This window comes from Notamacropus eugenii, chromosome 3 (assembly GCF_028372415.1).
Source record: "Notamacropus eugenii isolate mMacEug1 chromosome 3, mMacEug1.pri_v2, whole genome shotgun sequence".
NCBI lineage: Eukaryota > Metazoa > Chordata > Mammalia > Diprotodontia > Macropodidae > Notamacropus > Notamacropus eugenii.
In genome coordinates, this window is record NC_092874.1 from 154,305,481 (window position 1) to 154,329,977 (window position 24,497).

The 24,497-nt window shown below is 37.1% G+C and overlaps 1 protein-coding gene across 9 annotated transcripts in view; it reads right to left on the reverse strand.

Annotated features, from left to right (window-relative positions):
* MAGI2 (membrane associated guanylate kinase, WW and PDZ domain containing 2) overlaps positions 1 to 24,497 on the reverse strand; it is a 1,687,880-nt gene that overhangs the window by 37,233 nt on the left and 1,626,150 nt on the right. For 2 of the 9 annotated variants that reach the window (XM_072653194.1, XM_072653192.1), the window contains one exon: positions 23,971 to 24,059. The exons of the other annotated variants lie outside the window; for them this stretch is intronic. In XM_072653194.1, coding sequence (XP_072509295.1) covers positions 23,971 to 24,059 — 89 coding nt within the window. The remainder of the gene's footprint in view (positions 1 to 23,970; positions 24,060 to 24,497) is intronic. 9 annotated transcript variants of the gene reach the window in all.

The following is a 24,497-nucleotide window of genomic DNA, read 5'->3' on the forward strand; positions in this document are numbered from 1 at the left end:
TGGTTAAAAAATATTAAAGATATCAAGTTCCCTTGACCTTCCTCACTTTGTGTCTGGGCTTGGGCTACTTTATCCATGTTCCGGGCTATTAAAGAACTTTCTTTGCATCAGATAGAAACTCAAATGGTAGATGCTGTCCATCAGTTTCCTATTAGTGCAAGAAAGATGAAAATGTTGGTAGAAAATGGCTAAAACATTTTACATTTTTTACAAAAACATTTTTTACAAAAGTACAGGTGTTAGAAGAACTTGGCGTTTTATTCCTACCTTACAACTTCCTTAGAACCAGAACCTGACCAAAGTGCATTCTCTGTAATGGAATCCAATCCAATCCAATCCAATCCAATCCAACAAGTATCTATTAAAGATCTATGATGTGGAACATCATAACATATTAAACACCTTTTACTGTGTGTGGCCATGGGGGTGCAAACAGTCCTTGCTCTCAAATTATTTATACTATACTGGGGCTGGTATATATAATTAGAAAAGTAAAGATAGGATCATTTGAGGAGGCTGATAACAATCATCTATAGTTTTCTGGCTGTAAGTGTAAGACAACCTGGCTTTCCTTCCATAGTATAAATTATGTCACACCTCAGTTTCCTATGAAGGTTGAGATATCCTGGCTTACGAATGGGCAGATGACCTTCTGCCCATATTTCTATAGGTTTCTTGATGTCTCATTTTCAATCAGTTAATATTTACTTATTACCAAATATAATCATCATGCTATGGGGATATGAGCAAAAATTAGAGTCCCTGCCCTCAAAGAGTTTGTTACCTAGAGATGAGACATCTCTTTTCCTTCCCCTTTCCTTTCACATAGTCCCTCGGTTTTCTTTTTCTTTTTTTTTTAACATTCCTAATGTCTGACATAAAGCAATTGCCCTTGAAAACCCCACAGATGTCAAGAATAATAATGATTATTGCACGGAAACTGAGTCTTGAGGAATTTAGAAAACGTGTGTAGTAGTAGGAGGATACTTGGTTTTGGAATCAGATACCTTGAGTTTTAATCCTTACGCTGTCTCTTATTAGTGGTATGACTTCAGTCACCTTACATTCTCTATGGCTTTGGTCAAATGGCTTCCATTCTCTGGGCCTTGTTTTCTTCACTTATTAAATAAAGTGATTCCTAACTAGATGGCCTCTAAAGTTACTTTAAGCTCTAAATATATTGTCCCATGATTTAAAAAAAATCAATACGTCTAAATCTCAGTTTTATAAACTGTAAAATATAAAATAAAAATATAGACATTTATAATCATAACTAGGGTTGAGTGAATGAGACTTTGCTTCAGAGGGTTCAACTGAGGTTTCAAAAATTTAACATTCTTATTTCTACTCTTTAGTAAAGTAAAAGTCATTTGAGTAATTACGTCTCCCTCCTATTCAACTAGATTTGTCTTATTTCTTTTATTATTTTTTTCACATCATGAATTACATAATTGATTTGAGTGTATATTTTATACTGCTTTCTTAGTGTGCCAAAATTCCTAGTTATCGCTCTGCTTGTGCTCCCTGACTTACAGGATTATTGTGAGGAAAGCACTTTATGGATCACTAGTTACATGTGAGAGATTATTATTACCTCACTCACAGAGTTACTTCTCTTCTATGCATCTATAATTTTATTAATGTAGGTAATAGATTCATTGGTACAGACTGAAACCCATCACATATTATGAATCTGCAGTAGAGGGCATACATCGATCTGCACATCATATAGCCTGAACAGGAGGCATCCTTCATTTACATGGTGTCTCTTTGGTGAATAGTTATGGTGACCTTTTTCTCATGGCCATTGCTCTGATTAAGAATACTTTACTGCCATGTCCCAACACTTGATAGAATCAGTCCATTGTTCACCAAACAGGAACAATTTCAGGGCTTCCCCAACTGTGCTGCCATCCCAAGCTCCTAGTGGCTGGCACACAGTAGGCTCTTAAGAAATTCTTGATAACTGATCTGTGGGTAATGCTTCTTATATCTGGACTCCATAACAGCATCAAACACCTTTGGCAAGTATAGGTCTCCCTGTTTTATGTTTTGATGGGAACAATCAGTAAGTCACAGAATATGTATATTGTTACAAATTGCATGATTTTAATATATGCCTAGAATTATTGTGAGACTCCAGTGAGATAACAGATGTAAAGTATCTTTGAGTGCTAACTATTATTATTATTATGGACTTTGATGCTCATTAAAAAAACACAACACAACTCTGTATTATTTGGAGTCTAACTTAGGTACCACAGAGAACATGATCAGTTTTCAAGCTATATCAAAATGGTGAAGATTTCATAAGAATAGAAAAGATTATATATGATCATTTTACAAAAAAAGGTGACCAAGACATTGGCAACTACTGACCCATATGCCTACCCTCTTATCTCTACAAAATCTATGTGAAAATGCACTTTGCACATATCAGAATATCCTTGATGAAATTATGAGAAGAAATATGAAAGATTTCATAGATAATTTTCTATAGCAGATCACACATTTATCATGGCAGACAGGAAGAGCACAAGAAAATGGAACTGTATCTGTTTTTTTATTTTGTATTGAAAAAGCATTTGACTCTATAGAACAAAATGTGGCCATGAAGGCTGAGATCAACAGATGTTCCCTATTTATATTTTCATACTGTACAAGATTCTATGATAGGCAGAAATAGAGATAGCTTTGTTCAAAGACCCACTGGATGTCAACATCTACATGGATGGTTTTGGCTGCTGTCATTGAAAAAGGGCTCTGCTGAAACCAAACAAAAGGAGAATTTGTCGTTAGTAATGAGGTTCTTTTAAGTTCTTCTATTCACACATGGCATTGCATCAATCACAGTGATTCTAAAAACACTACATTAAGACTGCAAAGAAATCTCTGGCAAGGTGAGATTGCCTTAATCATTCAGAAAAGTAGGAAAACAACATGGATTAAAACATACAGTCCACATTGTGACATGTAGCTGGATTGGTAACCTATTGAATTAGTCCAGAGACATCATAAGGCAGCTAGGTGGGGTAGTAACTAGAGTACTGAACTTGGAATCCGGAAGCCCCGAGTTTAAGCTGGTCTTAGAGGCTAATTAGGGCAGTGGCCCTGGGCAAGTAAGTCTCTGAACCTCTTTCAGTTTATTTCTTCATCTGTAAAACGTGAATAATAATAACACTCACTTCCCAGGGTGGTTGTGAGGATCAAATGAGATAATGTATGTAAAGGACTTTGCAAACCTTAAAATGCCATATAAAATGGTAGCTATTATGTATGTTTTGGGACAGGTACTACAGATGGGTTGTGAACTGAGCCCAGAATTGAGTAGGAGGAGGTAATTAGGGTGGATGGCATTTGGGAAATTGCCCGGTGCTTTTAATGATTTCAAACTGCTTGCTACTGCACAAGCCCATCTTTTTAACACTAGTATTCTCCCAGGGATACTTTACGGCTACAAATCATGGAACAGTACAATCCTGGAAGAATCAAATTGCAAGTAAGCCAAAGGGTGCTGAATGATGCATGATAGGCACATGAACTGCAGCCATCACCAGTTATGAAGTGGTAAAAAATAGCATAAAATGTACCACGTTCCTCATGTTTGACTAATAAAAGAGGCCCTTCTTTTTATCTGGAGAATATGTGGAAAATCCAAGTGGTATTCTGGTCCCCACAAAGTATAGAAGAAGAAAGTCTCTAGCATGTTGAGTAGATCCTGAATGGAGGACTTATGGATAGACAAGAACTCTACAGTAAAAGAAGGCAGGGAGGTGTTTCTATCTGTGTCACTGAAGGAAACACCCACCCACTCAGATATAGCGACAAACCCATATGAGTGGCTAAGTAAAGCACAGGTCCCCATGGTGAGGATATATTGTCCTTCCTACACAGAGAGGCTATTCCTGAAGCATCTCCCTTTTCCCGTTGACCCCGATCTGAAGTGTCTTTCCAGTAACATTGACAGATTTACATGAATCCTTCTGTACTCTTTCATTTAGCTGCCCCTGAGCCCAGAAACTCATAATTCCCAAATGTCTATGGTTCAAGATCAGAGTGCCACTAACTGGACCCTCTAGGGACCATGCCTTTCCCCCTGGTCTGCTGGATACATTGCTTTAACCAACTGAGCTATGCAGTATCTTGGGGGATAGACTTGGTATCCAATTGCTAACGGCTCGGAGAAGTGAACATTACTGGCGGTGACACTATGGATTAAAGCCACTCCACTGATTATTTGTGGAGCTGGGAAGCCATGTCAAAAGCTATAATTAAAAAAAGATAATGACTTTCAAATTAGTTTTTATTAAGAGAATTAAGCCATATTAAGCCTTGAGATAGGGTTCATAAATATGCTAATAAAGTATTCTTCACTAATGAAAAACATACATAGATCAAATAATTTAAAAGTAATATATAGCTTTATGACATTAAATATTAAATCTATTAATTGGTAATATAAACTAGCCTGAGGCCATTTTCAATTGGCAGCTAAATAATGAGGGAAATACTGACAAATCTTTAAATAAAAGAACTTCAAGCCCCAGGCAACCCTTATGAAGGCTGGAATACTGAGTATACAGAATAGGCATTTGTTGCAAACAGTCAAAGACTGAGAAGTTATTATTGAAAGAATCAAAAAATTATGGTGGGGGAGGTAGTGGCTACCTGCTCAGGGTATATTGAGGGCAGAACCATGGAAACAAAACCTCACCTGTGAATTGTCTTTTTAGACCCCCTGACTTGACTCAGCTTATCTGAAATGACCTGAAATAGGTGCAGATCTATTGGGAGGGAAGAAAATGGGCTTGACCCCTTCCTGGTAGACCCACAGTTCTCTAGCCTACATTCTGTATAGCTGTAGTTCCCTTGAACATGACCATCTTATTTTTATTTAGGAGATGCTCATGCTCAGTTGAGGGATAGTCCATATGGCCAATGCTTTAAAGGAGGAGATGGGACTTGCCTTTCTGGCTTAAGATGAAGACTTCAGGAAGTCAGCAGGTGGGGAGAAAGAGGTATAGTGCCCACGAAGGAGAAATAGACCAAAAGGTTATATGTGATCATATAGTTCTATTACTGGAAAGGATCTTTGAGGTCCTCTAGTCTGGCTGAGACCCAGGAAGAATAAGTGACTTGCCCAAAAACACACAGTTAAGAGATGGGATTTGAATATAGGCCTCCTTTTTTAGGTATCAAAGTTTTCCCCAATTTACCACACTGCTTCTTAATGTTTCACATGGGCACAGATCGCCTCTCTGCCTTAGACAATCTCTCTCAATTAGCTCACTGTTGCAACGTGGGTTGAGAAGCTGTTTACTGGAAAAGGTGATGGAATATAACAAAATTTTTCATTTTTTGTTTTGGCTTTTACATTTATCTGACAGAGAGATTATATTATTAGGGCCTTGGGCTCTGATTTGAGTAATTTTTGGCTGAAAGCAGTAAGTACACTGAATATAGGAAAGAAAGGTGTCCCAGTATCATATGGTGTCCTGTGAAGCCCAAGACAAAATATGCAATCAGTCCCTAACTCTCCATTGAAGTGAAGTCGGTGGGATTTCCCTTATCTATTTCTATACTTTCTTTTGTAGTTCCCATGATGTCAATTTTAATTTGATTTCACTTTGATTTTTAGGGGGTGAGAAGTAGTGATGCTGGGTAGTTTGTTCCTGGGACCTTAAACTCTCCCAAAGGATGACTGCTAGAACATCAATTTCCTCTTTTTAAGGTACCCTAAGCCATTACTAGTGAAATGGGTGCGGCAAAATTCTCTTAAAACTAAAACAACTTCAATTTTTATTCACCCCAAATTTAAAAACTTTGACATTTTTTAAAGAGGCCAGAGGAAGGGTGAAACCAAATGACTGAATATTCTAGTTATTCAGGAAAAAAAACCCCAACTATCATTAGAGTAGTCAGTAAGAGGCTTATCTGTGGTCTCAGTATTTGAAAAGTTATAGAATCATAGAATTAGAGCTAGAAGAGACATTAGAGATCATTGGGTTCAACTCCCTTATTTTGCTGATGAAGAAATTGAGGCTCCCAGAAAGGTTAAGTGACTTGCCCAGGGTCTCATAGTAAGTGTCTGAGACAGAATTTGCATTTAGTTTTTCTGCACTTCAAGTTCCACACTCTTGCCTTCTATACCACATACTGAGAGAAGGGGAAAGGCAGGGTCCAGTATATTCAATTTCTTGGGGCCCTGGGCATATGGGGGGCAGGGCTGATATAATTTATATGAATTGAGCTGGTGGTAAACTATCTTTAAGATTCCTTTGGCAATCCCAATTTGATCAAATAAGCTTTGCATTTTCCTTTTTAACTTCTTGTCAACCAAGCCAGAGAGTTCTGTAGTCACTGGGGAACCTGCCCTAGCCTTCTACAACAAATAAATGCAGATAAAACTCATTCTATGATAGCTGTAGTCAACAAAGTGCCCTTCTCCTATACAACCTCCTTTGTATCCCCCTTCCAGAAGCCTCTGCATGTGTAAGATTTCTGAACTTGATAAAATGGTTCGGAAGATACAATTTGCCTTGACGACACCTGACAACATTTACAAACAATATACATAAAATATTGCCATCATAAACACATTTTTTAGTCCTTCTAAGCCATTAGGGAGATGCCTCTTTTTTCAAAAACTTTTTAGTTCAGAGGGGAAAATGAGAGTACCAACATTTAGGATCTCATGGTGCCCCAATAGACTTCAAAATTTATATCTGTAATTTTCCCCATATTTGTGCTCTTTGGCATGTGATATTCACAGAAAGATCTTATGGCCCCTTGTCCTGTGAAATCTGTCACCATTTTTCTTTTAAAATAACACTTTATGCTTCGGGATTGATAATGAAGAGAAGGTAGAACCTACGTAAAAGGTCAATAAATCTTTCAAAATGGAAAAAAAATGCTGTTATATCACCAGGCTAGAGATGTTCACTTTTTCTCAGAATTTCTGTAGCTCTCTTTGCCAGCTCTTACATATTTATTAAGTGTTACAGATGTGTTTGTATAACACATTTTAATACTCAATTTTGTCCTTGAATAGTTTTTTTACCCATAGCTATAAACCTGTCTGAACCTTAGGGAATCTCATATTCAAATTTCCTGATGGTTTTAGACCAATGTTATTAACTAGTATTTTGATTCATTTAGTTAGTCCCCCTATTTCCACACCACAGGCTCCTTAAATTAAGTAAATATTATTAAAAATAAGAGAATGGTTATTTAAAATGCAGCCTGGATATAAATGAACATTCTCAGCTCTGTCAAGGTGGTCACACAAGACAAGGCAGGCGCTCTTTCTAAATATTATGATAGTGGATTTCTGCTTCACATCCCAACTGAATGACATAGGGAAAATTCCAAGGCTTTTATTCCATTCAACAGGGAATATTATCTAATGATTAGAGAGGAGGGTTGAGGAAGGGAAGTGTTGATTTCCTCCTCTGATTCATAGGCTTCAGTGGTCAGAAAATTCATTTACAACTCAGCTTCCTAGGTTAAACAGGGGGGATACTCAGAGGGTATGCTGGTTTAATAACCATCTTTCTAGAACAAACAAACAAACAATCCTGTATTCAGGATAAACTTTTAAATTAAATTTGAATTATTAGCACTTTTCTTTAAATAGGATGCACAGTAACCTTCTACAAGTACACATCTTATTAGGTTATCCTCCTTCAAGAATCTTCAGGGACTCCCCCCCTCCCCAATTGTTTCTAGAATACAAATTTCTCAGGTTACAATTTCAATTCTTCATAGCTTGGCCAACCTTTCTATACACCCTGTCATATATTCCAGCCAAAATGGCCTATTTGCTGTTCCATGAACTTGACTTTCAGTCTCCTACCTCTATGCCTTTGCATAGTTTCTCCTTCATGCCTGGAATACTCTATCCATCTCACCTTCATTTCTTCCAGTCTGTAGCTTTGTTAAAGGTTCAGCTCTATCACCTATTAAAAGGAAGCTTTTCTCATTCCTCAGCAGTTTATACTTACTCTGCCTCCTCAAAAGATTTTGCATTTGTTTGTGTATATATATATCGTATCCCTAGTAGAAGACAAGATTTCTGAAGGCAGCAATTTTTTCATTTTTGTCTTTGGACCCTCAGGTTTCATCTTTGCATATGGTGGTGACTGTTGCTCAGTTGTTTTCTCAGTTGGGTCTGACTCTTTGTGACTCCCATTTGGAGTTTTCTTGGCAAAGATACTGGAGTGGTTTGCTTCTCTAATTCATTTTAAAGATGAGGAAACTGAAGCAAACAGGGTTAAGTGAATTGACCAGGGTTACAAGTAAGTGACCTAGTAAGTATCTGAGGCTACATTTGAACTCAGGAATATGAGTCTTCCTGACTGTAGGTCCAGCACTCTGTCTACCGCACCAGCTGGCTACCCTTGGACATGATAGGAACTTACCAAATGCTTGCTGAACTGAATGAAGTGATTCAATTAATACAACACATATTTGACTATCTTATGCAAGGCACTGTCATGGAGCTGAGAAATATAAAGATGAATGATTTGGTTCCTGCCCTCAACTTGCTTACAACAATAGCCAATATTTATATCCCATTTTCAGGGTTTGCAAAGTGCTTTGATCACAACAATTTTGTAAGGTAGGTCTTGACAGTATTATCATCTCCATTTTACAGATGAAAAAACAATGATAGAGAGGAATGATTTGTTTACTATGGGCACTGAGCTGGTAAGCAGTAGAACCTGTGTCTCCAAACCCCAAATTCAGTACATGTACTACTCCTAGGTTACACTTTCTCTCTTTTTTAAGATACCCCAAATGGTGCCTGATAGAGCACTTGCTAGAAAACAAAGAACTCTGATTTCACAATCAGAAGATATAAATTCAAGTCACATCTTACTAGTTGTTTGACTCTGGCCAAGGGCTCACCAACTTTTGCTTTAGTTTCCTTATCGATAAAATAAGCATAAAATAATATCTTTGCCAACCTCACTTATCGAACCCTTCATGATTATATAAGTGTTGGTCATTATAAATGGTTGTTAATTATGAATCAGTTATGTAACAAACTAAGGAATTAATAAATATCCCTAAAAGCCAAGCTATTTTATTAAGTGTCTATTGGAAGTATCTTAGGAAGACTCTGAATATCACCTGGCAAGATAAGGTACTTGACAGTGAGGTCTTTTTCTGAGCTGAACGGCCAAATGTTCAAACTCTACTGCAGAGAATGCAACTCTGATGGGCTGGCCACATGTTCAAATGCCAAATGTATGTTTTCCTAAAAGATTATTTTATGAAGCGCTCACACAAGGCAAATGATCACATTCAGGTCAAAAGGAGTCATAGAGTGATGCTTTCAATGTTTCTCTGAAGAACTTTGGAATCGATTTTGTGACATGGGAGATACTGACACAGGACCACTCAGCATAGACTGACTGCATCAAAGAAGGCGTTGTGCTCTATAAGTGAAGCAGAATTGCAGTAGCTCAAAAGAAATGTGAGATGTACAATATTTAGAGACAACTCAACACCAAATGTTCACATGGCCTATATGTGCCCAATGTGTGGTAGAGCCTTTCAAGATCTGTCTGATCAGTCACAGTTGGACACACGGCACCTTGACCCCAATATAGCGAGGTCATTTTGGTCCTCTTTGAGAATAAAGGACAACAACTAACTATGTGCCAGGAACTGTGCTAAACGCTAGGGATACAAAAAAGGCAAAAGACAGTCCTTGACAAGAAAGAACTCACAGTCACTAATAATGGTGAAGACAATATGCATACAATATATGTATGCAAGCCAGGTACAAAGACGGCCTTCAAAGAACTCATAATCTAATGGGGAGACAACATGAAAACAAATAAGTCCAAATAAGATACACACAAGATAAATGTGAGATAATCAATAAAGGGCGTTAGCATTAAGGAGGATCAGGAAAGACTTCTTGTAGAAAACTGGATTTTAGCTGGGGCTTGAAGAAAGCCAAGAAAGTTAAAGTGACTGGCTGTAGTTTTCTCTATAGTCATGATCACAGGGTACATTTTGTGGCTCTTTATACACTTTTTAAGGCATTCTCACACATATCATCCATCTATTACTTCACTACTTCCACTCTGTAACCCTCAGGGTCCAATGAAGAGGAATAGTAGATTCTCCCCCCCTTTCTTCATCAATGCTTTCATTCGGTACTAACCAGAATTGCTTTCTATTAGTGTTCATTTGTTTGGCAAATTCCTATTTAGGACAATTTATACGCTCCTCTTGATGGACTCCTCAGTTGGCTCAGGGACCTCATTTTCTATGTATTCACTTAGACCTTGCACCTGATAGAATTTCCCATACTAAGAATCATTCAACAAATATTAATTAGAGGTGAATTGATGATGACAAGCTACTACCTAAAAGTTAGTGTGTGTGTGTGAGATATCTCCTTTATGTAACTATGTTGAATGTTATACCCAATATTTTTTTCAACTGAAGCCTGACCAAACTATTGCTGGGTAGCTGTATTTTTGATCTGTAAGATAAAACCAAGGGTAAATTGACAAGCATGTCTCAACAAATTCAACCATGTTTTCCTCCTTTGACCTTGTTACAAAATGTCTTTGTTCCAGCCTTTCCCATTACCAATTTCTTTCCTCAGTGAACAGGGAATCAGTAATAAATTTGAGTTTAGTTATGAGTTATGTATTTTATATCTTTTAATATTAGTCTGGTGTTGCTTTCACTCAGTATTTTATCATTAATCATTTATCATAAATTTATCATTGTGATTCATAACACACACCTTGTCTTCCTTGGCTTTTAAAGTAATCTCAGATACAATATTTCAAACTTTTAAAAATGTCTGATGATTTAAAAAATTATTAAATTTTTCATTATTGCAATGGTAAATATTTTTAGGAAAAAGATCCTGTGGTTATAAAAATATTTAGTATAATTTTAACAACAGAGAAAGAGTAGCAATTTATTTTTTTTCACATTCACAAATGAGACCCTAACAAGATGTGATCTCCCCTTAGTGCTCAAAGCAAAAGGCTTTGGAATAGTCCATGAATACTTCCCTTAGCACTAATTTCACACCTGTGGTTGCTGCCTTGAGCAATATGTGTTATAGGGTTTTTTGAGTATGGGAATAATTTCAAGAAATAGTTCAATTATTTTGCAACTCTAAAATTAACCAATACCATACTTATGTCTTGAGCTAGAAGAAATTTTGTATGTATATGTGTATGTGGGCATATAAACATACATGCTTATTTATATCTATCAATTTTTTTCTTGGAGTGTATCAGAAACTTTATTACCTGGAAAGCAGGCTAATGATCACATCTGCCAGAATTTGCCCACAGGTAAGAAATCAATGACAGTTTTAGAAGGGACTGACATAATTCATTGAGAAAAGGCACTTTTCCTTTCCTGACATTTAAAATGGAGGAAAAACAAACATCTTGAACATAAGTACTGACAAAACAGATTTGTAAGTTATAATCAATGATCTGGATGATAGTTGTCTCTGTGCCAATTAATTTTTGTTGTGAATTACTTCGAGTCCCAAACTATCTTTTCTCCCCTCTCCCCTCTGAAGACACCATATACCAAGGAGTTTTTCAGCAATAGGCCCGTGGCAAAACAGGAGCTCCATATGGTGATGTCAAAAAATAATGGGTGTTTTCAGATGTAGAGCTGAAGATTGTAGGAGGTAACAGTTCTTGGCTTTGGGCAGATTGGCAGAGATCTGAAGAAGGGGGAAAGGGATATTATTTTTCTGTCTCTTTTGCTGGTATGTCTTTCTCTTTCTGCCTCCTTAACTGGGTTCTTTATTTGTAAAATTGGAATAGTAATACTTGCTCTACCTACCAGACAAGGTCTTTTTTGGAAAAAGCACTTTCTAGATTTTAGTGGGTTATTCTTATTATAAGGTTCTTGCGGGCAGAGACGGTTGTGTTCATCTTTGCATTCTCAGCAGCTCTTCCAACAGTACCTTATACTGCTACCATACAAGAAACATTTCTCAAGGCTCAAATCTTAGTCTAGACTAAGTCTAGCCACATCGAGACAAATCTAGACACATCTAACTTTAAGTCCCTTTCTTTGATTTCTTTTAATTTTTATTTGTTTTCTACGTTCTCTAAGTAGACCTGAGCAATGCTATTCGCTCTCATTATACCAAGTATCATTCATTTGTTGATGACTTTCTAATCCATATCTCCAATCTTACTTCCCTTTCTTTGGTTTCTTTTAATTTTTCTTTGTTTGTTTTCTACACTCTCTAATGAGCATAGAAATGAACAATGCTATTCTCTCTCATTATACCAAGTATTGTTCATCTGTTGATGACTTTCCAACCTATGTCTCCAATCTTACTTCTTTTTTCAAAGTGCAATCCCTTAGAAAACTGAGTCAAATTTACAAGAATACGAGTCATTCCCCAACTGATAAATGGTCAAAGGATATGAACAGGAAGTTTTCAGAGGAAGAAATGAAAGCTATCTATAGTTATATGAAAAAATGTTCTAAATCACTATTGACCAGAGAGATGCAAATCAAAACAACTCTGAGGTACCACATCAGACCCATCAGATTGGCAAACATGACAGAACAGGAAGATGGTAAATGTTGGAGAAGATGTGGGAGAGCTGGAACACTAATTCATCGTTGGTGGAGCTATGAGCTGATCCAACCATTCTGGAGAACAATTTGGAAGCCCAAAGGGCTAAAAAAAATGTGCATACCCTTTGACCCAGCAATATAGCTTCTAGGACTGTACCCCAAAGAGATCATAAAAATGGGAAAGGGTCCCACATGAACAAAAATATTTATAGCAGCTCTTTGTGGTGGCCAAGAACTGGAAATCGAGGGGGTGCCCATCAATTGAAGAATGACTGAACAAGTTGTGCCATATGAATGTAATGGAATACCATTGTGCTATAAGAAATGTTGAACAGGAAGACCTCAGAGAGTCCTGGAAAGACTTACATGAACTGATGCTGAGTGAAAGGAGCATAACCAGGAGAACATTGTACACAGTAACAACCACAGTGTCCAAGGAATTTTTCTGGTAGAGTTAGCCCTCCATAGCAATGCAAGGACTTAAAATATTCCCAATGGAATCTTGAGGAAAAATGCCTTCCACATCCAGAGAAAGAACTATGGAACTGGATCCAAGAATGAAGCAAAATATTTTCTCTTGTGTTATGTTTTGTTTTGTTATGGTTTTTCTCATGGTTTCTCCCATTCATTTTAATTCTTCTATGTAATGTGATCAATGTGAAATATGTTTAATAAGAATGCATGTATCAATAGAGCCCATATAAGATTGCACAATGCCTTGGGGAGGGAGGGGGGTTGGAGGGGAAGGAAGGGGTAGAAAATCTAAGACTTATGGAAGTGATTGTAGAAAACTGAAAACAAATCAATTAATAATAATTTAAAAATACAAATATAGTCAATGGAAAAAAAAGTACCATCCCAATATTTCCAATTGCCAGTTGGGATTTTCTATTTGGATAGCTCACCATCACTTCTTTAGATTCCTAAAAATGAACTCATCTTTTTTCAGGCCAGCTCACTTCCACAACCATAGAATTTTAGAGACGGAGAGGTCTTAGAGATCATCTGGTGAAACTCTCTTATGTTATAGATGAGAAGATTGAGATCTAAAGAGATTAAATGATTTATGCAAGGTTTGCTAGTTCCAGAGAATTAGAAACTCCTTATTTCTGTCAACAACATCACAATTCTTCTAGGAATATAAACTTTAACTTCCAAGTCATCTCTTTAACTTCCCCTTTTCTTCTTTACCTGTGTCCAATAGGTTACCAATCTGTAATGATTCTACCTCCAAAACGACTCATCCATCACAGCAACTCCAATACAAATCCTAGTCATTTTGTCTTGAGTACTGTAAGAATCTCTAGTCTCTCCTTCAATTAATCTTATGTACTGCCTAAAACACTTTCACTATGTCACTCCCTTGTTCAAAAATGTCGCAGGTCTTCTCTTGTTTTGGGGATTAAGATAAAATCATCCATTTAAAAACTTCAACCTTACTAATAATCAGAGAATTGCAAATTAAAACAACTTTGTAGTACCATTTCATAAACATCAGTCTGTAAAAAATAATTAAAAAACTGGATAGATCGTGGAGGAATAGGTATATACAGTTATTGCTGGTAAAATTGAAAATTGGTAGTTTTTTTCTAGAGCAGTCTGAGAAACACAGTAAAAGTTGCAAAGATAATGAATCCTTTGACACAATAATTCATTCTTGGGAATATTCTGGGAAAGTGTAATTAAAAAGAAGGCCATGTGTTCAAAGATTTTTCGTAGCTGTGTTGTACATAATTGCAAATAACTGAAAGCAAACATTGTCCAGTAATAGGGGTTTAATACATTGCGGTTTATTCATATAAAGGAATACCACAATGTAATTAATCTTGAGTAATACAAAGGAATGAAGAAAGATTTTTATGAAATAATGCAAAGCAAAAAAAAATGGCCCCAAAGCAATCAGGACCAGAATAATGAAGTACACACCTTAACCATAAGAAAAGATTAAAAAAAAGTATGAGAATAAATGGATAAATAAACATTCTGATGGGGACTAAAAAATTATTGTGATACTTTACATGATGAAATTAATTCAAATGTCAATAGTTACTAATAAAATTTATTTGGTTAAAATGCTGTTAAATGTTGTTTTAATAAAGTATTTAATAAGATCAAATGACTCACTCTCATACTCAAAATCTTGTATAAGATTATACTATGATACCCCTCCAACTTGATATCCTCCTCCTCTTGCATGTGAAACTTCCATTTCAGTCAGGTCATTCTTTATCCTGTCTCCCCTAAACACCATGTGCCTCTCTAGCTCCCCCTCCTCACCTGATCCTGTCATTCTTAGATGCCCTCCCCTCTTTCTCTATACCTGGTTAAAGCCCACATATTTTTCAAGACCCATCTCATACTCCACCTACCTAATTGGAGTCATAGTATCACTGGCACACCTTAATCTTTCTTGGCTCTGCCCTCTGCCTGTGTGACAAATTTGGTACTTAACACTATTTGTGATTTTATGTGCATATATCACATCTCTTCACTGGAGGAGAGTCCTCATTGTATTTTACTGCATGACATGGTGATGCAGAGCCAGCCTTAGTGTAAGGAAGTCCTGGGTTCAAGTCAAGAAATTCTGGAGACAACTTTTACTGTCTTGAGAGAACCATTTTTCCCATTGTTAAAAACATTCACCAGCATATTTCTACTTTGTTCTCTAAACATTGTTTGAATTCAGCAGGAGTTAGGTAGAAGGTTCATGGAATAAAGCAGTCATCAGACAAGACCCGGTGACTGTAGGTTAATAATAAAAATGCAAATAACTGGCATTTATATAGCTTTTTAAGGTTTGCAAAGCATTTTTCTTCCATTATCTCAATTAAGCCTCAAAACACCTGTGGTTCAACTTCTGCCTCCAAAATCTACTGGCTCTATGCACTCAGACAGGTCATTTAACTAATCAGTTTTCTAGGCAATTCAGTAATTGTGCTAAATTGCCAGATAGATGCTGACTTGCATTGGTTGAAAGAATTTCCTCACCTTAGGGTTCTCTGTACCAATAAAACCACAGGTCCAGGCCCTGTCCTTATCCTGGTGACATCATGGGGCTCAAAACAAGAGGCACTCAAAAAATACTTGATGAATGGAATTACGACAGTGCTAGGCCAAGCCATCTGGGGGCTTTCTCCTTTGACCAGGATGCACACAATCCTGTCCAGAAGGAGATAACTTTACTCTTTCTGCTTCTCATTATAAGGTATCCAGGGATACTATACCACTAATAGCATCCATCTCAGCCTGGAATCTTAAAAAAAGCTTCCAGTGTTCTCAATCACTTCTTGTTGTTTTTTGGTCATTTATCAGTCATGCCCGACTCTTTGTGACCTCATTTGAGGTTTTCTTGACAAAGATACTGGAGTAGTTTGCCCTTTCCTTCTCCAGCTCATCTTATAGATGAGGAAACTGAGGTAAAGAGGATTAAGTGACTTGCTTGGGTCACACAGCTAACTAGTAAGTATCTGAGGCCAGATTTGAACTCATGGAGATAAGTTTTCCTGACTCCAGGCCTGGCACTCTATCCACTGTACAACTAAATCGCTTTTTACATGCAGACAAAAATTAGATTTACCAGAATGTGAATATGTAAAGCTTTCACTTAAAGAGAATCTCTTTCACTACACTTTTAGGAGAGGAAGACAAATCACAAGAAAATATGCTTATAAGTGGGATAGATTATCAAGCAAAATACAAAATAAAATTTTCTAGGTTGTGTCCTAGTTGTTCTTTAGTATCTTTAACTAGAATGTTTTACAATGAGCAGGAATATTCAGAATGAGGACCTGAAGGCATTACAGTATTTTCGGCCAAATAAATATGTAGAACTAGGTTAACCTTCCTCAGATGCTTCGTTCTGATTATGCAGCTCATCTGTTGAAAATCCTGAATGGGTCCTATTGTTTACTGAAGAAAATACTAAGTTCTTAGCCTGGCATTCAAGGCCCTCAACAATCTCATGGTATTCTACCTTTCCTATTTCATTTTAAACTATTTCCTCCCAGATACTTTATAATCCAACCAAACTGGACTATTTGCTTTTCCTATACATGGCTGATGTTTTCCTGACTCCAGGCTTTGACCCTCTGCCTTGAAGGCCTTCCTCTCTACCTCTGTTCAGCTGTGTTGACGTCTCCATGAAGCTTTCCAGGCTCACTAAGGTTAGAAATGGCCTCTTGGACTTTATATATAACTTCACACTTGTTATTTGTACTTATCACATTATTTTGCTTATTTGTACATGTGTTACATCCTTCTATGTTTACCAAGATCAGGAATTATGCTTTACTTATTTTTGCTCTATCACTAGCCACTATGGTGGGCTGTGATCAGAGCTGGTCTTATTTATAATGCAAGTATCAAGGATCCTGGGAAAGAACTCATAGGCCACAAACATGAGTTGACCATTGTTGATATCTTCTGAAAACAAATTATAATAGTGTTAGCTGACATTTTTTAAATGATTTAAGTTTTGCAAGCATGTTATACACATTCTCTCATTTGAATATGGAAACACTTTTTTTTCTTTTTAAATCAATCAGTCTGGTCTTCTACACTCATACGTGAGAGCTACGAAGTTGTCAGTAGCATTGTCTTAGATGACAGGAAACCAGACAAGATATATGTATATTTATGTATCTCTAATAAATGTTAATGAAATGGTTTTTTATTAACTACTTATTTGACATTTAATTTTTTTTTGCCAAATGGTTTACAATCATCAACATTAGTTATTTCTCACCATAGCCTTACTAGACAAGGTCTAAGTATATTAGAATAACTAATAAAAATTATTGCAAAGCACACAGCAAATATTATATGCCACAAAATGCTACAATATGAGCATCATCATGAATTGAGAACTTAGATTCTCTGAATTTATTTTGCTCTACCTACTGTGTTGTAACGCCTAGGAGAATAAAGTTTTGCAAAAGGCATTAAGGGAGAATAAAAATAATTAGGCATTTCTAAATTTATGTTTAATTTCTAAAAAGTTCTAATGTTAATTAGATCTTCTCTGCCCATTAATAGGCCTCAAGTACCTTTTGTTAATTTCTACTGAGGCACTGGGTCAGAAGGTCCTGCCCTCCAGCTCTGAAAAGTGTATATATATTCTGAGGTGAGGTTTTACTTTGGGGCTTAGGTTTTAGAAGAAGGTTTGTGTGCCAGATGAGACTCTGGGAAGCCACCAATGAGCCCCTCAGCTTTGAAAAACCAGATGTTGGTGTTTCTCTCTCTGGTAACTATGTAGATATTGCTTATGGTCAGACAGCTGGAAGCCCCGTCTGTTGATCTTTGTTTCTCTCTTTGAATTTTCTCTGAAGTTCAAGGTGTTGACTTTTCCCCCTGGACTAAGCGAATGATATATGTGCTTGATTATAGTGATTGCTGATCCCTCAAAAATTGCTTTCCTTTTGGAAAAGTGGATCTAAGAACCTGTACAGAAGGCCCTCCTGTGTATGCTGGGATCCTTGCTGTTACAACAGTTTCTACTACTACTTAATAAACCCATAGCAAGAAAAACAAATCCCCCAATACAATACAGATGTACCCTGGGTAAAAAGAAAATTTAATATAAAGAAGTCTAATCATAGAAAGCAAATAACATAAGGGTTTTAAAAAATAACAAAGAGATGAATCATATTAAAATAATCTCTTAGGGTCCCATTGAGATGTAACCTTTAGTAAAATGAAAGTGTGATTTGATACATGTCTAAATTCAGAGGAAAAAAGGAGAGAGATTCATCTAACTTCTTACACCTTTGAATACTGAAGTATTTAATATTTACAGAGTCCTAATTCTATCCTCCACTTCAATGGCTCATCTGAGTTTGGAGGTGACCTGGAAAGACTTTGCTAACTAAGCATAAGCTCTGCCAGACCTTCCAAGCTTCAAGAACAAACTCAAGGTGAGATGGTATCTCTGTTATGTGAAGACAAACCCATGTACAGAGGGGCTCATCATCAGATTGAAAACAGGGTAAGAATTTTTTGAATATATCTGAAAGAACATATAGCAAAGCAAAAAGCGTTCTTATCTGTGCTGGTGGAGGGAATATAGACAGGATCACAGATTTCTAGCTCAAAAGAATCTTAGAAGCTGAGTCTAACTCCTAATTTTACAGATGAAAAAACAGAATATGATGAACTGATTTGCCAAAGGTGACACAGTCATTGAATATCTGAGAAATGGTTTAAACTCAGGTTTTTCTGACTCCAAATCCAGGGTTCCAAACCAGTGTTCCAATGTGTTTGCAAAAACACTGCTAAATCACAGATCCTTGAAGAATTACATTTAGAATTTTGGCTTTGCCACTTAACTACCTGGCTGGCTTTGAGGCAGTCACCTCATTTTTCTGGGCCTCAGTTCCCTTAACTTTAAAATGTAGAAGGGAAGATCTGAGAACAAGATACCTAGAGCTGTCAGAAATCTTTGCAGCTCCTGAGCCTGGTGAGGAGATGGAGAACTGGAAAAGCTGTGACTTGCCCAAGGTTACTTAGCTAATGTTTGAAGTGGGATTTGGTCTCACATTTCCCTGGCTCCAAGTCTGTTGCCCTATTCACTTTAGCACAATGCCTCTAGGAGGTAGATTTGATGATATCTAAGTCTCTTTTAGCTGTGATTCTGGTCAGCCTGATCTGAAACAAGATGTGTGAGGCTGATGAGTGAAAAGGGAATTGGATGGAACTGCAAAGTATGTGTGTGGGTTGGGGAGGGAGTTATCTCCTGTCCTTACAAATAGATAAAAGGAGAAGTAGGAATATAGTACTTTCCATATGATTTTTGATCTACAAATATCCCTGGAGGATGGCACATAGTAGCTTTGTATTACTGCTTTACACCAAGGTCAAGAAACTGAATTGTGTTTATAAAAATGGCACATTCAAGCCCTATATGCAATTATATTCCTTGCTATTTCCGTGAATTGAATGTACCTGTTTCAGATATAGTGTGTGTGCCACAAAGTCATTGATTTTGAACTCAGTCTTAACAATGTACCAAAGTGCGTACATTTCCAGGCCAGTCTACAATAGCCAGAAGCTGCTCAGTTAACTTGATGTTTAGTAGCTAGATTCCTCCCTCTTTCCCTCCCTGTCTCCTTTCCTCCTTCCCTCCCTCCCTCCCTGCTTCCCTTCCTTCCTTCCTTCCTTCCTTCCTTCCTTCCTTCCTTCCTTCCTTCCTTCCTTCCTTCCTTCCTTCCTTCCTTCCTTCCTTCCTTCTTTCCTTCCTTCCTTCCTTCCTTCCTTCCTTCCTTCCTTCCTTCCTTCCTTCCTTCCTTCCTTCCTTCCTTCTTTCTCCTTCCTCTTGTCTCAAAAACTAAACCTTAAACCCATTTCACTCTGCAGCTCAAAGATTGGACCACAAAAGGTCCCTGCCAAGCTCCAATTAATGGTTACATTTTGGGTCCTCCTGGCTCAGAGCAAATATCAATAGTAAGGGTTTCTCTTTTGACCAGGAACCCTGAGGGTCTTCCCCTACCAGTTTGTTTGGTGTTTTTTTTTTTAATTAAAAGGGTCATCCATTCACCCACTTTTTAAAAGAGTCCTATTCTCTGAATGAGTGTTACCTCACTCAAAGTGAGAACCTGAAAAAGCCTTAACCTAAACAGGCTAGGGTTTCCCATTGCATCCTGAGTCATCTTAAGTCATCTTGATCTTTATCTGGTCACTGGACCCAGATGGTTCTGGAGGAAAGAGTGAAGCTAGTGACTTTGCACAGCCCTGCCTCACTCAAATCAAAGTCAACTGCAAGTCATGTCATCATCTCCCTGATGAAAACAAAGGACAAACCCAACAACAGCTCTTTAAAACTGTAACGTACCAGAAAAAAATACCATATTTGGCACTTGTAATATTAGGGATTTATAATGTTAGGAACAAATCTCCTTTCCATTTATTTTCCCCTCTCCACATTGTGCTCGAAAAGGCGGGGGCAGTTGTGGTTGGATTCCTCTCTCACTGAGTACTATCAGCAATAGCCGCTGTGACTGTGGAATTGCTTCTCTTTCAGCAGAACTTACCATGTGTCAAGATGAGAATTCTCCCTGCCTCTAGAGCAGCATCTCTTGCTCTGTGGCTGGGAGATCTCCATCCCCCAGATGAGAGTGGTATCTTGTGAAAGGGGAAGCCCCTTATCTTTGCCATCTCATTGGCTGCTACATATTACAAGAAGTTCACATGTTGAATGTGAATCATGAACTGCATCTACCATATAAACTTTTAACCCTGAAACTTTTTTATGTAGTATTTAGTTTAGTGACAAACCAAAGAGTTGTCTTGTTAGAGATCTCAAAGCTCTTTGAAAATTATTTGCAAATTCTAGATTAATTAAACCTCAAGATGTTGTTGTAGGTATGTACAGGATCACTCCAGTCTAGACATAGAAAAACCAAGATAAAATAGTGCAGCAGTGCCTGATCTATGATCTCTCCATTTGTGCAGCAATGGCTGCTGCATGGGGTAGCTGAGTTATGAGATGGCTAGGTAAACTCTACCCATGACCATGCCAGAATATCAGTGCCAGGTGGCTATGGGTGAATACAAGCAACAACACTAAAAAAGGTCAAAGCTTTGGGCCAGTTTGAATCAGGTGAATGATCAACTCCCCTAGTTGATAATCTAGTCAGTGCCAACTGGGTTTCCCACTAATCTCAACCACTTGGATATTGGTGTTCCACAGATACCCTGGTACTAATCCATTCTGGATTTGGGATTTATGCTTTTCTCCAACTCCAGCCCTTAGTACATGCCTGGAACATAGTACCTAATAAATGTTTATTGATTAATTGATTGAAAAATTGGATAACTATGTGGTCCCAGGCAGGGACTGGCTCTTTCTCTACTCAGGAACTTGCTTCATCATTGATCCAGACCTCACATGGGACAGAGAAACTGAGAGCCTGGTTCTTAAGCCCTAGACTAATATTAGTGAAAGTGGTGAGTTTGAAACTAATTCTGTGTTCACAGATGTGGCTTTTCTTCATTCCTGTGGGACACTACTTGAAGAAACAATAATTCACAATTCCAAAGGCAAAGACTCCAGGGGTAGTTAATGAGCCCACCAAGATTTCCCCAATTCATTTAATCATTTCAGTGACTCAATAAAGGGTTCCCCCCCACATTAATTTCCCATGTACCCTTTATAGCTCTCCCAGGAATATTTGAAATAAAGCCACATGGTATGTCTAGATTTTTTTTTTTGAGAAAGAGAAATAGAATTTTTACTCTACTTTAAGTTGAGGTCTTTCTATTAGATTTCCCCGATGAATATTGTACAACTATGTCTTAATAAAATCTGATTTTTCTTTTTCACTGGAGTATTACTCTTAATAAATGACCTGACTTTCTTTTTTATTTCATAGATAGCTTTCTTCTGCACTATAATGTATTTTTGGGAGACAAGTACTTACAAAGATATGAGAAAATGACAATTCCAATTTTTAGAAACATTGGCAGGAAATGATTGGGACAGGATATATTTGGCATCACCACTTGGTCTGGCAAAGAAGCATTTAGCAGCATGGGTTGGCTAAATAATTCACTCTCCTAGAGACTAATCCTATTTTGGGGAGAATATTACATTTATGTGTATAACCAGGAGTGGCTTTAGTAATGGCAAAAAAGCTCTTCAGAGAAAAGTCAGGGAAATAGCCTTGAAAAGAACTTTGCAGAAGTTAAAGGACAGAAATAATCCACTTTGAAGCAGTCATGGGAAGAGAGGTACAATAAAATATATACTATTAGTGGAGCTATAAATTGGTCTAACCATTCTAGAAAACAATTTATAATTATGCTAGAAAAGGAACTAAATTGTTCATCTTTTTTGACCTGGGAATATTAATAGCTGGGCGCAAGTCCCATTTATACAAAAATATTTATAGCAACATTTTTTTTGGTGATAACAAGAAATTAGAAACAAAGTAGGTACCCATTGGTTGGGGATATGAATGTGATGGAATGATACTAAGCTCTAAGACATCACAGATGTGAGGTATTTGGGGAGATCCATCTTGACTCCAGAGGAATGTTGATGAAATATACCCCACTTCTCTTTGTAGAGAGGTAAAAGATTCTAGGTGGAGAATGGGGCATGCATTGTCAGACACTGTCAAGTTGTCAGTTTGTTTTGTTAATTTGTACTTTACCTCTTTGTTTCCTTTACCCAAATGGATCTATAACTGTTCTGAAGTCTAAAGTCTTAGAAAGTTGCCTTTATTTATAAAGGAGGTTTCATCACCAGAAGTTCTCTACAATAATTATAGGTTTGACAAAAACAAACAAATGAGCAAAAAACCCAAACTTCTTTGTGAAATTGGGAATGGTCTTTTGAGGGGGGTTGAGCTTTGTACTGGGGTTGATAAAGAAGGCAGGTATTAGGAAGGGAAGTAATAACGAGTGATGGATGAATACAATCATTACAGAAAGTATGGATTCACATCTACATAAATACACAATGTTTTAGAGACACATGAATGTTGGTTTCCATTTTAAGATAACCAGACTGATATAAATGTCTCTCTGGGTATAATAAGAGTACAAGTATATCTCTCTTGACAGTGATGTAAATGCAGAAGTCACAGGAGAAATGTGAATTGGCCCAATAAGTTAATGGGGTGACAAGTTAGTTGAATCTTATCTGCAAGGCTATCACTTAATAACCTATTTTCTTTATAAATAAGGTATTTTTGTCCAAAAAACATACAGCCAAAATGGTATGCTAAAAAATACCTAATAGTTTTGAATGTTTGAGAAAAATGTGACAAGTAGGTCAAGGAGACATCGCTAATGAATACACATTGCTTTCAGCTTAATGTATTGTTGAGTAAGGCGGGTGGAAATTAAGCGTCAGAATTGGATAACCTTCCTAAAGCATTATGGGCAATGTGCCATGAAGTCAGGCCATTTGGCAATATTTCTAGGTCAGTGTTTAGGCCATCGCTTTCTCCCTTCTCCATCCTACTGACCAAGGGAAAACCATTCCAAAGACTGTACTGGGTAAATGTCTGATTGCCCTTTGAGGTAATTCAATCCAGGTCCCAAAGGGATTGAGTGAAGTTAGTAAATTGAGGTAATGTGGCCAGATTTTGTCCAAAGTTCAATGTACTGTATCTCCTTTTCCTCACTACAGGAATCATGCCGTAATAATACTTCTAGTCATATGCACATCAAGTAGGATTTTCTATCTCCATTTTCTTATAACACCCACCCACAAATGACATCCTTCCTAATTCTTAAATACTGAAAATTGGCCAGTGTAAATTACCAACTACAAAAACTACTAAGAGAAGAGGAGCATTAAAAACAGTTAAAAATATATGAAAACAAAGCTTATTAGAGAAGGATAATATTCATGCAGATTTTACAAACCGTGTCTTTAGGGTGGCCCAATAAGTAGAAATATGGGGACCCATGCTTGTCACTTTTCATGCACATGGAGAGACTGGAAGGTACCATTCCTAAAGGAAGGGGAGGAACAGCCTAGGACCAATCATTAGAATTAACAGAACCAGTGACAAAAAGATACATTGTTACTGTTAGAACAAAGATTTCTTAGTATGTTTAGAATAGTTGAATAAAAAATACTTGGTAGCAGGAATAAAGTCTTTAAGTAAAGCTTATACTGACAGGCATGCAGTAAGTTAAAGTAGCAGAAGACTGAACTAAATGTGTATGAGAAGTAGATTTTATCAAAATATTGAGGACATCTTAAAGTGCTTTTAAGGAGCAGCAAATATTCAGACAATTTTTGAAATTCAAGTACATTATAGAACTCATTCACATGGAACAATGCTTTCACAGGACATCAGCTCTATCACTTGGATGGTCAGTCACAATAATAATTTCATTTGAGAGACTCCATGCATGTCTTTCATTATAATCTCTTATTTTGACAT